The sequence below is a fragment of the Cariama cristata genome, unplaced genomic scaffold, assembly GCF_000690535.1.
Source record: "Cariama cristata isolate BGI_N322 unplaced genomic scaffold, ASM69053v1 scaffold40603, whole genome shotgun sequence".
In the NCBI taxonomy this organism is placed as follows: domain Eukaryota; kingdom Metazoa; phylum Chordata; class Aves; order Cariamiformes; family Cariamidae; genus Cariama; species Cariama cristata.
Genome location: NW_009610838.1, coordinates 1 through 13,954, shown reverse-complemented (window position 1 = coordinate 13,954; position 13,954 = coordinate 1). Strand labels below are relative to the sequence as shown.

General features: G+C 42.4%; 1 protein-coding gene across 2 annotated transcripts; it reads left to right on the top strand.

Moving 5' to 3' along the window:
* Window positions 1-219: 219 nt before the first annotated feature.
* RAB11B (RAB11B, member RAS oncogene family) lies at window positions 220-10,259 on the top strand. Of its 2 annotated transcripts, none has more exons than XM_009698007.1 (4): window positions 220-431; window positions 2,401-2,594; window positions 4,120-4,200; window positions 8,447-10,259. In XM_009698007.1, exons 1-4 carry the CDS (start codon window positions 220-222, stop codon window positions 8,590-8,592), a joined length of 633 nt encoding a protein of 210 aa, XP_009696309.1. In that variant the 3' UTR covers window positions 8,593-10,259. The 2 variants fall into 2 exon arrangements, with proteins under 2 accessions (XP_009696309.1, XP_009696310.1); XM_009698008.1 differs by having other exon boundaries at window positions 8,470-8,542.
* Window positions 10,260-13,954: the final 3,695 nt, after the last annotated feature.

The following is a 13,954-nucleotide window of genomic DNA, read 5'->3' as shown; positions in this document are numbered from 1 at the left end:
CTGAGCAGCTACTAGTAACAAGAGGGCTTGGGAATGTTTTGGGGCTGGGGAAGCAAGCTGTGAGTAGTAAGTAGAGTCTGAGGTGTTGTCAGCGTAACTTTCTCCTACGTTTTATCTGGCTGTGCAACTCCTCTGGGTCCTGCCTGCAAGGCAACACAGCAGCCAGGTACCACCACTGCACTACGTAGATGCTGGTATGAGGAATTAATTTTGAAAATCATGTCTTTTCTTTCAGTTGTGTTGATTGGAGACTCTGGAGTTGGGAAGAGTAATCTTCTGTCACGTTTCACACGCAATGAGTTCAATCTGGAGAGTAAGAGCACTATTGGGGTGGAATTTGCCACCAGGAGCATCCAGGTGGATGGGAAGACGATAAAAGCACAGATCTGGGATACCGCAGGACAGGAACGATACCGTGCCATTACCTCAGCGTGAGTACTATGTCTTTGCTCAGGCTAACAGCAGAATTCTGGCAGAGATGGTACAGATAAATTTACGGGTAGAGAATTAATGAAACGTATTTGGGACATGTGACAAAATTATTACAAGAGACTTCAGTATAGATCCAAGTCATAAGGTAGCAGATACCTTTGTGTTCCTTGATTAATATAATGGAAGTAGTTTTTAGATTCTAATGATACTATTCTAGAAAAAGTGACAGCTTAACTCAAAAGTGTGGGAAATTCTGTTTGAGTCTTGTGATTTGGGTTTTTTACCTGCCCTGGATGTGCTGTCTTCATGTGGAGTAAGTGTCATTTCTGATGGAAGCTGTGTACTGTTTGGCATCAAGTTTTGGTAAGCTACCACACCTAGACCGTAGCGCCAGTGGCTTCTGGTCTTCATTTCTCCCTCAGTCTTAAGATTGAGGATATTTTTAGGACACTATGCAGACACAAACTCACTTAAAACCTTAATAACTTTGAATTAGTCACAGCCCTGAAAATTGCGTCCGAGAGTGCACGCTGAAGTAAGTAGGAAGGGAACTGTGATAATGCTGACTCTGCAGCATTAGACACATCCCTATATAGAACAGTGGTGTGGAGAAGCTTTCATGTATGGCACCTTGTTAATCCAGACAGTGTCTTAAGATGTAACCTCTGGGTGTAGCTGTTTCTATGCAGGTAATAGGCAAAAGTATCTTTTAGAGGGGAGGGACAAAAAAACCAAAACCCTATTGGCACCCCAGGGCATATTCTGACCAGCGAGTTCAAATTTTTTAGTGTTACAGATGTATATCAGTTTTTAAAGGTACAAATGTGTTTCTGAATCATGCATAGATTGAGCCATTTGTATTAAACTCAAGGTAAAGGGAACTTTTTCGTTGAGGTGAAATAGGGTAGTGCAGAATAGATGGGAGAAAAATAGAAGAGCATGGAGCCCAAAGGGAATAATGTATAGGGAAGGAATGCAAAAACAAACTAATACAGAAGCAGATGTAAGTGGCAATTTCAAATTGCATCTTTTCCATAATTGTTAGCGTGTTTTTCAGCATTTTTTTTGTGACCCTTAAATTGTTCTTACTGCTGTAAAAGCTTAGCAGAAAAACTGCTGGCTGAGTCTGGTTCAACAACAGACTTGGCTGATGAGAATCAGTGCATCTGTAGTCCTGTGATCCTGTCTCTCCTTTGTGCTGGCACAAGCTCTTGCTTGACACATCGCTAGGCCAGTTCAGCTTGCTAAGCCAGCAGAACACCAACCAGCATTAAAAAGTGAATGTTTTCTGCTGACTTGGTGCCCTGAATAGGTTCAACGACATGTTGGACAGGTGCTGGTGGAGCAGAGGAGAAATGGTAGGATTGTGTGGAAGAGAGATATGGTCATTATAGGATTGCTGATACAGGTTGGCTTGTGCTGTCCTGAGCCCTTGGCTTGAGTTGAAATGGGCCCAAACCTGCACTGAGGGAGCAAACTGTTCTTGGAGTGTGGGTAAGTGTCAATATAGCCCAGAGTCCCCCTTTTTAATTTTTAAGAGGGACAGAAGGTATTTGAAAGATCAGCAACAAATACTGACATTTTACTAAAGACTGTTTTCCTAGTAGAAAGATAAGTTATAATTTCACAAAAACCTTGTAGCGGTACCAATTCTGAAATGCATTGTGAGTTTTCTTGCACACTGTTTCAGCAGACTAAAAGTGTCATGGCTTCTGCAGTCTCTTCAGCATTTTGTTATGTAGGTTGGAGTTTTTTAGGAATGCCATTAAAAAAACCTAGCATTTGGAGCTTGGTTTTAGGCTTAAGAAAACCCCAACAACGGTATTTGCATCAGCACAACTTTTTCCAAAGCAGGGGGGAATGTTTTTTAATTTTGTAGTAGTAACCAGTATGGAAGAGCCAGATACCAGGTTTGTTGGTGTTACTTGGACAGAGCTGTCTGTAAAGGAATGTGCCTTACGGTTTCAGATATTACCGCGGTGCTGTCGGGGCTCTTCTTGTCTATGACATTGCCAAACATCTCACCTATGAGAATGTGGAGCGCTGGCTAAAGGAGCTTAGAGATCATGCAGACAACAATATTGTCATCATGCTGGTGGGTAACAAGAGTGATCTCCGCCATCTGAGAGCTGTGCCCACTGATGAGGCCCGGGCTTTTGCAGGTTTGTAGACAGTGTGTTCTGGGTTGGTGCTTTCTGAACTTGATGATGTTGGTGTAAGCTGTGATCACAGTATTGTTGTCTAGGACTGAACTTTCACCTCAAGTTTTATTTTTGACTCTAAAAAAGGCATTGAAGATTTTTTAAAAAATGAAAGTATCTTGGCTCAATAAATAACATCTGTGGTTGTTGCTGTGTGGGTTTTTTCTGTTTTGTTTTGTTTTTTAAATCTGGTGGTAGTACATGTTTTTGAAACACTGTCCTTGAGCTGCCTGATAGCTGAAGATTAAACACTTCCTCTAGCAAGGCTAGAAACAGTAAGCAACGTTTAGAAGAGAAAATGTCACAATATAAATACAAAATATCACAACACAAAATGTCTTTCCTTCCTTCCTAGAAGGCTGGTTCTACTGAGTACATATCAATGTGGACAGCTGCAGATGAATACTGAACTTTCTCTTAGATGGTGTAGTTTCTGTTCCAGAGCACTGATGCATATAGTAGCGTTATCTAGTTTCATTTAAATGCAGTGATCATCAGAGCTGGAGATTATCAGTTTTTGGGAGAAATCAAGTGGGTTATGTGAGCTGCTGCCACTGCATTACTTCTCTCTCTTCCTTATCTTGTAGAGCACTGGCCAAATATTCTTTTGCCCTTATAGGCCTAGGGACATTCAGCTTACTTTTGTGTGGCTATCAAGCTTGGTGGTGGAATTTAAATATATAGGCTTTAAAATCCTTCTAGGAATATTACTAGGGCTTGGTTAAATAAGTTTTCTGAAGTTTGCTAGTAAGCAAGTAGCCTGTGGTTAGTAAAACTACTTTAAATTTTCAGGTGAATGACAAGTGGAGTCTATATAAGAGAAGCAAAACAAGTTAGTAGGCACCCTAGATAGTACATTGCTTTTGGCACTTGGTTCAACATCCTTATTTTTTACCCCTGCCTTCCTACTAAGGCTGTTCTAAATAGCTAGTGATAGTACAGGTATTGCCATTTAAGCAACTGAAACTTGCCTTTTTCTGGGCAGGTGGTACAGTACCATTCTAGGTGTGATGTTTGGGTGTTAATATTTTGCATTGTGAGAGGAAAGAAGAAAATAGACTGTGTTACTAGGGAGTTTACTGTAATTTAGAGGTGAGGTGTGATTAGGAAAGTGTAGGTCTGTTTATCTTTTTGAGGTTGCAGAGGAGAATTGTGACTCCTGTTGCAGCCAACATGCTTTTGCCTGTGCTCTTGCTCAAGGTGCTTCTAGGGGTGGTCTATAGCCAGATGAGAATAATATTGTATTGCTTGACTGAACAAGAGCTAGGGTGAGGAAAATGTTCTCATGCTATGGAAAGGCAGTCGTCAAAGGTGATGCTGCTGAAACACTAGCAGCTAAAATGGTGCACCAAGTTGTTCCTAGTCTAACAGGGAAAAAAAAAAAAGAGAATAAAGAAGACTGCGCCCCAGCTGATTTGACCTCAAAGTAAAGGTGAAATAAAGTGCTAGTAAAGTTTTTAACTGAACTGCTTCTTATTTATTACAGAAAAAAATAATTTATCTTTTATTGAAACTTCTGCTCTGGATTCAACAAATGTAGAAGAAGCCTTCAAGAACATCCTTACAGGTATGGTTTGTTACGGATTTAGAGGGCCTCCTGAGGTAGTGGATCTTCTTCATGGGCATGTTTTGCAGTTACCTACAATGTTTTGGAAATGAACATTAGGAATGATGGTTAGTTTGCAAGCCTTCTAATCTTACCTTTGTGTTCACCCCACATACATCTTTCTGCCCAAGAATCTGGAGATTTCTAGTCTCCTGATGTTCCATAAATTCAAGCACTGTTGTAAAGGCACTAGTAATTCTGTGCCTGAGCAAAATTGAGGCAGTGAAGGCACAGCTGTGCGAGGAAGTTCAATGTTCCAGTGTGTTCTCTTGCACCAAAGCAGACTGGTACATAATATTTTTGTCCAGACTACTGAACTCTTGTATTCAGCTGATGGCAAGGATTGTAGGTGACTGTGCACCAACAACATAGCTGCATGTAGGCTGCCTTCTGGGAATGTCCCTAAAGAGTCCCAGGAATTGTCTAAGAACGTGATAGTGGTCATAGGCCAAAATGAGGCCAGGGCTTATGATTTCCACTGCGCAGGAGTCTTCCTTTGCACATATAACTGCTGTAGATGTGGGTACTGAGTGCACTGTGTCCAGTTGCAGCTTGAGACTTTCTGTATGTGTGGGAATGGTATGTGGCTCATGCAGTAGGTCCAGAGGTATTCCAGGTAGTAGTACTCTACTACTTGCTTTTTTCTTCTTTTCAGACTGCGGTTTAGGATTTCCATTCCTTAAGATGTAGCTGTTGCCTATGTGTATTTTCTTGGCCCTGCAGTAAGGGAGCACCCTTCTGCATGTGAGGCCTAGCATTCACCATAAAGCTTTATTACTGTAGATACACCAGCAACTCCTCCTTACCGTGCTAAGCCATGGCCAAAGCACTTTTGTTAGTAGGCTCACAGGGATTTCCAGCTGGTGTTTTGTAAATTTGAGCTGAGTGCTCGTTTGGCCTCTCTCTGGAAGAGTACAGCTCTGTTCTAGGCTAAATGCACATGGGGAACTTGCTGATTTCCTTCAAAGTGAAGTTGGCCAAGAAGTGTGAGTTATGGTCATGAGGTAGGAGAAGGAGGAAGGACAGAGCTGAAGTGGTAAGGTTATGTGCTGGAAGATACGTAGCCTGTAGGCAGTAGAAGTGGGAAGCACACAGAGCAAGAGAGATGCTTAAAGTAAGCGCTGCTCATCTCTGTGTTGTTACTTCAGTTGGAGTGGGTAACTTTTCCCAAACTTGGTGTTTGGCCTAATCTTACTCTAATTTTAGTTAGATTTTAGTTTGTACGAGTCTGTCAGCACTGTATGCTTTAGCACTTTGTGTTCCGGAGGATGTATTATTCTGGCACCAGTCTGAGGTAACTGCGTTTGGGTAGCCCTGTGCCTGGGCTAATCATTGGAAGCAGAGTCCTGGGAAGCATGGTGCTGTCACATGCAAGGGTGTCTGAAGGAAACCAGCATGGGCCTGCAGGACTGCTGAATCAGAGCTTATGAACCCTGATAAACTTGATCATCTCTGCTCTGAGAGACTCTGCCTTCCACTCCCTGTTCTGCAGTAGTCATATCTCGAAATACTGTTTGAGGTGACAGGGAAGTTGATCTTTCAAATCATAGCCTTCCACTCCTAAAATGAAGTAATTGGCAAAGGACCCTTAAAATCATATCTAAATAGGAAGAGGGCTGTTAGACAGGTATTGGATTACTGTTCTACCTCTGGCTGCCCTATGAGATCTGAATCTTGTCCTAAAGAGGGGAAAATGCCGTGTAATTTGTCAGTGTGTTTGTTCTGTCTCTTGACAAGCTCTTTGAGATCCATACTGTGAACATGAAGAGTTGACAAGATCCAATTCCTGACTATTGCTTACCATAGCTGAATTCTAGACTGATAAACTGTCTCTGTAGTCTCACCCTTGCACACTGTTTTGTGAAGTTTTTGTCTGATTTACATGTCCCACAACACCTCAAGATGAGCGTTTTCTGAGTTTTATTGTGACCAGATATTGATTTCAGTTAAATGAGAATCAGTCTTTGTTCTGGTGTACCTTGCTTATTGGATGCTGACCGAAGAATTGGCTTTGTATTATTGTTTCTTGATTATGCATGAATGAGAGGTTATGCATGAATTTCCTATCACTAGGAAAAAAGCGGAGTTTTAACATGGTGAATTCTGTAAGACAGGCTCTTCTAAGTTTCTTCTGCAGAGGTATGCAGGAAAGCAGTAAGAAATGTTGAGATCACTAGGTCTGGTGTTGGCTTACTCTTGGTACCAGAAATGTGTTGCAGTTAGAGGAAGATGACCAAGAAGAGATAGGCAGGAGAAAAAGGATAGCCAAGCTGCTCCTATAAGTAAAAAGCCTGACAGACTAGGAATGGGTTATATTTGCTGCCCAGCAAGATTTGCATTGAGTTATTAGAGCTATTTGTGAAGCAACTGGATAATATTGTTGTTGAGATAAAGCTGTAGGGAAGACCGCCTGGTGCCTGAGCTTGGACTGTCTCTTGCGGAGAGCATCCTTATAGCAGATTCGCTGCTTATCTGCGACACTTGGCTGGATCTGAGACAACTTGCCTGATGCTTTGAGATGGTATCCATGGTTTTAGTGATCTGAGAGTAGTTCAGCAGTCGCCGTCCATCCTGTCTTCCCATGCCATCCTGAGACTGACCCTGGGTAGAGAAGATGGCCTAAGGTTGCTCTAGGAGAGACCCCCAATACAATCTGCTCAAACAGATAAGAGGGAGCCGGAACTTGAGCTGAGATCAGGCCTGGGCAAACTGAACTCAAAATGCTATGTCTTAGCAGCACCCTAGGCTCCCAAAAGTGTTGAGGTTGTCCAGTTCAGGTACAGTGGGGATGTGGCTAGTAAGACTGAGTAGTCCTGGAAAGGCTATTCCTAAAGTGATTACCTGGGGGAGAATCATCCTTCTAAGGGAGGAGAAAAAACCTGGGAAAATGTGCTGTGTAGGGCAGTGAGTTGGGAGCAACCACAGGGGACTTGAAGGAGGAAAGAGGGTGGGAGTGGCAGGACAGGGGTTTCATTACTGGCTGCCAGTTTGAGGGATCACTAAAGACTGGGGGGGGAACGGAACCCAAACAGATGCTACCCCAAAGAAAAGAAGGGGAGTGTGACAACCTCTGTACAGTTCTCCTCATCCCTTTCAGCAAGAAGAGCTGAAGGTAGCCAATGGCAACGAGATCAGTATTGGGTTAAAGGTTTCCATTTTGATCAATGTAAATATGTGCAGCTTCCAGGGGTGGGGGTACACGCACATACACACACACACACACACACACACACACACACATATAAACAAAACCCACATAGTTCCCCATGATTTTTAATCCTTACTAAAGACTTTGGGTGTTGCTGTTTTGAGGCTTGTGGCTGTATGAATGTGACCATAATATTTACCGCAGACTTCAGGGAGGTACTTGCCCTTTTCCTGTCTCACAATGGAGGGAAGTTGGAACAAGGGCTTATAGTCAGTGAAATAATTTAAGTTGAAAGGTTTTTAAATTACGTATTTCTACTAACTGTGCAGTTGAAATGGTTTGTTTCTGAAAGCTTTTAACCTGGCAATCTCTCTTCAGCAGTTACAGCTCTGTGGATCTTTGTGCTTTCAGGCATAAATTAATTTGAGTCAAATAAATGCTTTTCCTGAGAGAATTAATTTTCGGATCAATATGGGGCTTTATGGAACCATGTGGCTTTTTACTGTCATAGGTGGGAAAACTAATTTGTTGCAGAGAGAAGTAGGCATTTCTGTCATTTGGTAGTAGTAGCTTGCCAGAAGCTAAAGTGTGAAATAGATAACTGTCATTGCTGCTGCGCAGTGACGTTTTGCAAGCATCCTGTTGATTGGTGTTTCTAGATTATATTGCCCATTTTTTTTTTTTATCAAAAATAAGATAATTCCCTATTTTAGAAATGAGCATTCCTGTTCCTTTCTCATTTAAAAAACCTTTTAATAAATACCCATGTTCATGCAGTCATTGAAAAAGAAGGTGATAGGAAGTGCTGTTGTGGAAGACAGTGAGGAATCTTGTCTTAACTTTTCCAGACAGAGCTGGCATATCCATTACAGAGCTGGCAAGCCAGCCAGATGTTACATGCCGCAGCTGGTCAGACTAGATTCCCTTTCACAGCTCTCAAGTTAGAATCTTCTCATTCTTGGGTTCTAGCATCTTCTTTAACAGCTTGCTCTGACATGTGCATGTGCTCCATTGGAGGCAATGTCTTTCTGTGCTCTAACAAATCTGTTCTCGTTTCAGAAATCTACCGCATTGTTTCACAGAAGCAGATTGCAGATCGATCTGCACATGATGAGTCTCCTGGCAACAATGTGGTCGACATCAGTGTCCCACCAACCACCGATGGACAGAAATCCAACAAACTCCAGTGCTGTCAGAACCTGTGACCTCCTGTAGATGACTCTTGTGCCCTTCACTTCGTCTGTGCTTCATTTAGAAACTTGTGTGCACTTCTTATCTCCTGTGATTCAGTGGCTCCCTCTTCTCTCCTTTACCCCATTCCCAAGTCTCCCCCTTTCATCTTAGAGCTTTAATTGTAGGGCTAACATTCCCCTGCCTCTGAAATCCCCTTCAATGTGGTGACTTTTGGGCTTGAAATGTAGGCACTGATCTGATAGACATGTTTGTGTTGGAACATCTGCTGCTGGATATTATCCCATGAAACACTCTCCTCAGATGTTTGGTTTTTTTTTTTTCTGGGAGAGAAACCATGGGGACTTGACTATAACAGTTGAAGAAATAACTACATTTAGGTGACAAGGTTTTTTCCTCTCATAGTCAGATTTTTTGTTTTCTTGTGTTTCTATAAACATGGGGGAGAAATTAAAAGAAAATAGCTATCCTACCAAATGCTCTGTTTTCTGTCCTGATAAAGTCTCACAGTGAGGTTTTTAGTGGCTGCACACACATAAGAAAGCTGTTGAAAATAACATTACTTATTATGTAATTACCCCTAATACAGTTAGTCTGGCTGTGTAGTTTACCGTTTCCTGCTTGGGAAATCTTTCTCTATTCTTGTTTTATTTGGGAACAATGAAGTATGTCTGCATTGCTTTCTCTGCCACCATGAATGCCTGTGCTGCTTGTGCAGGCTTTGTGAAGTGGCTTAATATTTATTCATAGCTTATGTTAATCAGTTAACATTATTGTACAGTAAGTGCCAGCATATTGATTTCAGAAACCTTTTGCAACTTGTACAAGTAGGCTTATTTTGTACCGTAGATCAGTGTCTGAAAGCAGGATCTTCTATAGTTCCAGGATTTTTTTTGCATGCTGCTTTTCTCTCTAGATCTCTCCTGCCCCTGTTTGAGTGAGTGAAGCAATATTTTCATGTCATGTATATATCTGCACTTGTAAGGGTTTTGGTTGTTGTAGAGAAACACAATACTTTATACATTTTGTAAAACTTCTGCAGAACCATAGCATCTTGAACTTTCTCTTCATGATCTTTCACTATTGACCTTGTGCGTAATCTTCTTGACCTCTACTAAAATGCGTAATATTAAGATTTCATATAACAACTACTAACCTGTTGTTTTCCTCTTATTCTGTTTTACTCAATTGCAGACTGTAATTCTCAAATGATTGTACTTCACCTGATGTAACAGATTTGTCATCAGCAGGGCTAACTACTATAATACTTTGTTTTGCTGAATGGGAAGAATGTTACCACAACTTCGTGTAGTCAGTCTCTTGCTAGCTTGTGAAAATCTGTGATGGCTTTTCATCATCCACTAACTCTTACACACTTGCATCCCCTCCGGTATATGCTGAATGTTATGATGAGGCAAATACTGGGTGAAACAGTCTAAAGGAAGAGTTGGAGACCATCTGCTGCTCTCTGAAGGCTAGTGAAGCAATTTGCAGTGAATTTTTGCTCTGTATTCTGAGACTGTACCTCACTTGGTGAATCCTACCTGCATATTTGTGAGTTGATTTTTTTCTTTTCTGATACAAAGCAAATATGAAACTGTGAATTGTGCTTGAAGGGGAAATCTAACATTCCAATCTCAACTGTTCTGTCTGGTTATGTAATAAAAATAAGGGCGGTTAACTCTGATGGCTTTTCTTTTGTAAGATTTCCAGGCCAATGCCTTTAATTTTGTACTGTATGCACCTGGAGGGCTGTAGTTCACAGCAAAGGGTTCACGTGGTGCCTCGCACTTCCAGTTTTCAACTTGGTTTGGAGGATACATTCAAGGTGAAGGGCTGCATGCTTGCAGCCTAATCCCATTGAATGAGGATGTGAATTCCATTTCAGGCATCACAGTGCTGTGTCCTAAGGGTGTCTCAGTTTGGGAAGCACTTTGAACACTTGGTATTTACTTCAATAGCATCCTGTTGAGAGAAGGTGCAGCCAGTGGGAACTGGAGATGTCTCCTTTTTGGTGGTCCCAGACCAGAATGTGATGTGCAGCCAGAAGACTGGCAGATGAGCACACCATCAGAGATAATGGAAAAATCTGAGATATTGAAAATATTTCATTCAAGAACAGGTGGATGCTAGTGGAGCTGGGCTTCTTAATTTTTGAACAAAACTTTTATAAAGAAATGAGTTAAATAGCCTGAGGAAGAATCATGCTGTTAAGAAGACTTACTAGTTCAGGGTGATGTATTAACGTGTTAACTCTGCAAATCCTATTCTTAACATGAAGTTTCTAGAATCAGTCTGGCCTGGTCTAAGAACCTGAGAAGCAGTTTAGTCATTTCCTTGTCTCTTTTAAGAGATTTTTCTTCAGTCTTAGACTTTGTGGAAGACTCTAAACTTTGCTTTAGAGTCCCAACAAAAGGTTCATGTCTAGGGCCTAAGGGCTGTTCACTTATATGGGTACTGAAGAGACCTTGTACAGCATCATTGTGCATTGACCAAAGTCCTCTCAGAGCAGGTAGATCTTGGACCCATACTGTTCATGCCAGGGGGGTTGGGTTGTTTTGGAGATCTGTGGTGTGATGTGGAAAGGTGTACTGCCTTCAGCTGCAGGACTGTTTGCTATCCTGAGATGTGGGAAGCATGTGTGTGAATGCACATGTGCACACACATAGGTTATGTGAGCACTGTAAACTAAGCGGTAGTTTTATCTGCTGTGGTTGCTCAGTTTATTAGACTGGGTATTGACTTTTTCCCAGCTTGCTGTGCTGCTCTCCAGGCAGACAGAGATGCAGCCCTTCTGTGGGTTTGAGAAGCTCTTGCCTAGACTAAGCACAGGGCCACTAGTGCCAATAGAAAAAGGACAGTGGGCCAATTCTGCCTGGTAAAAACATATTTCTGTGCATAGACGAGGGAAAATGCTTTTGATCTTGAGTGCCTGAAAGCATTGTGCGCTCCTCTGACACTATAGCTACAACACAACCCACTGTTGGTAGATGGCTACTGAAATTGCAGAGGGAAAGACTTGGAGTAATCCTGAGGACGCTTGAGCTGTTGAAGAGCTGTCTGACGTTCAGAGAAAGTCTCCAATAGGCCAGACTCCTTTAACCATGCTTTCCTGATATGAAAATAACAGTTAAATGTAACCTCACCTGGACTGTTCCATACTGCAACTTCACTGGCTCTGTGTCTCAGTATTACTGTCAGGAAAATAGGAAGGGTTCCAGCTCTCTTCCATCTGCCATAAGAGGTTTGAGGGGCAGAAGTTGGCTTACGTAAAACTCCTGATGACAGAAAAGCTGCCTGTGAAAGAAGGAACATGTGCTGTACTTGCTTTACTTGGATATTGAGGATGACTTTCATTTAACTATTGAAAAATAACACTAAAAAGCACTGGGTGCTTACCACCTGTTGTCAGCAATATAAACCTCAGCTGAAGGCTCCTGCTGATATTTTGAACAGGCCCTCCAATGCAGAATTAGACAGGAGTCTTTTCTGCTAACTACCCTGTTAATTATGGGAGAATAAAGGCCAAAATTCACACATTAAAGGGATTTGGTGGTGAGCACACAAACAGGTAATTGGTAAAATAAATTCATTGGGTAGACTGCCTCAATCTAACTTCTTTTCTTCCTATTGAGTCAGATGCTTACCGACTAGGTGAGTTAAGGTCTGGGATCTCCACCAAGAGTTTGTCTGTAGCCTGCACAGGACAAGAAAGTTTGGTTTCTAGGAAAGTTTTAAAGCTCTATACTTGTATAAATGTAAAAAACCAGTTGATGAGTGACTGCTTGCTACTTTGTGAAAAAGATTTTTGTGTGTGTGTGTGCTGTGGAGACCATTAAAATTTGGTGGAAGGAAAAGGCACTGTGATCCCTTCTTCCCCCTGTGGCTGATTCTCTGCACTTCTGGTAGGTTAGAAGCAATAGAAAGACTGCTGCATCCTAGAGATCCGCCCCCGGTTTGGGTGCTGTTCTGTTAGATCACTTGTAATGTCCCCACAATATATGGAAAGGCTGGCAATGGCGTATTCTTGTGTGAACGGGAGAGAGCTCTCTCAGCTGGACATGCCAGGAAGGTAAGGATTGGTCACTTACTAAAAGCCGTCTGGAAAAATGTGCAGTAGGTATTTTCTCTTCCTGATGCTTTGATTCCTGCATGCTGTACTGTTCCAGAAGTTGTGGATGTGACCTGTTTGTGGGCTGTTAATGGGCAAGTCTTACCTGTGCTTGGTGATGATTGTCCCTTCCAAGCATTAAGGAAGAACTTGCTTAGAGGTTCTGGATTCTGTAGAAGGAAAAAAGGTCCTAATGAAGTGACTCAGTCACTTAGGGAGGCCTTTTTCCTTCATAAAAAAACAAACCAAACCAAAACAAAAAAACCTAGGAAAAACAATATTAAAGGTAGGGGCCTGAATTTCAAATAAGAAAAGAAAAATCAGGCAATTAAAAGTGAAGACAAACTGTCCTTCAAGTAAAATACAGTGAGTCAGGGCTGAGGTTGGATATCTTGTCTCTTGATTTGCAGACTCTTAATAGAGTCTTAATAGATAATACAGTTTGAATAGTGATTAATGGAATGTTTCCATGAAATAAGTGTCTCCAGGGCTGCACTGTTTCAATAACAGTAATTCTTATTTTACAGTGGTCAGATAATGCACGGTAGTGTTGTCTGTCAGGCTTTATAGGCTATAAATAGCACTGGACCTTTATGCAACCCAGAAGAGAGGTTCCTTTCATTTACTTTTATTCCTGCTTCCTGTGTTAAGTGGAATTCACTTTGTAAATATACACATCACTTGATTTTTGTGCATGGTTATGATGTATTGTGCATATAAAGATTGCCAAATCATACTGTGTGTGTAAAGTTATGTTCCAAACACAATTGTAGAATGAGGTGGCAACATAATTTTGGACCTGGTACCGTGCCAGCTCCAAAGCCCAAGCGCTGTAGTTGATACTAATGTGGGTCTAGCCCTGCCGTGGCCAAGGGTGTGCATGCTCGGGGCTCTGCCCCTGCGGGGGCTGGCAGTCCGGAGCCAGGAGTTAATTACCCTTGGTATCTGCTACCCTCGGGAGCAGATGTTCTTGAGAGGGCCCTTCCTATTGCTTCAGGACTCTGCATGAGTCTTTGGATGCGTTCCTGGTGCCCTCCCGCACCTGGCCTTGCAGCGAGGGCGGTCACTGCTCCTGGGCAGCCAGCACATGGCCCGCGGCGGTGGGAGCACGCCCCCGTGTCCTAGTAGCTCTCCGGGGAAGGATGGAGGAGTCCGGTCTAGGGCCTCAGTATTCCAGGTAGGGCGGGTGTGAGGCTGGCCGAGACCAGGGGCGCAGGGCTGCGGCAGGGGACGGAGGCCCGAGGCCGAACCGGATCATGGCTCGG

Excerpts from the sequence above, each read along its gene's own strand:
- RAB11B (XM_009698007.1), top strand. The coding sequence starts at position 220 with ATGTCTTTTCTTTCAGTTGTGTTGATTGGAGACTCTGGAGTTGGGAAG. Across the intron at positions 2,595-4,119 it reads TGAGGCCCGGGCTTTTGCAG|AAAAAAATAATTTATCTTTT; the intron begins GTTTGTAGACAG and ends TATTTATTACAG. Across the intron at positions 4,201-8,446 it reads CTTCAAGAACATCCTTACAG|AAATCTACCGCATTGTTTCA; the intron begins GTATGGTTTGTT and ends TTCTCGTTTCAG.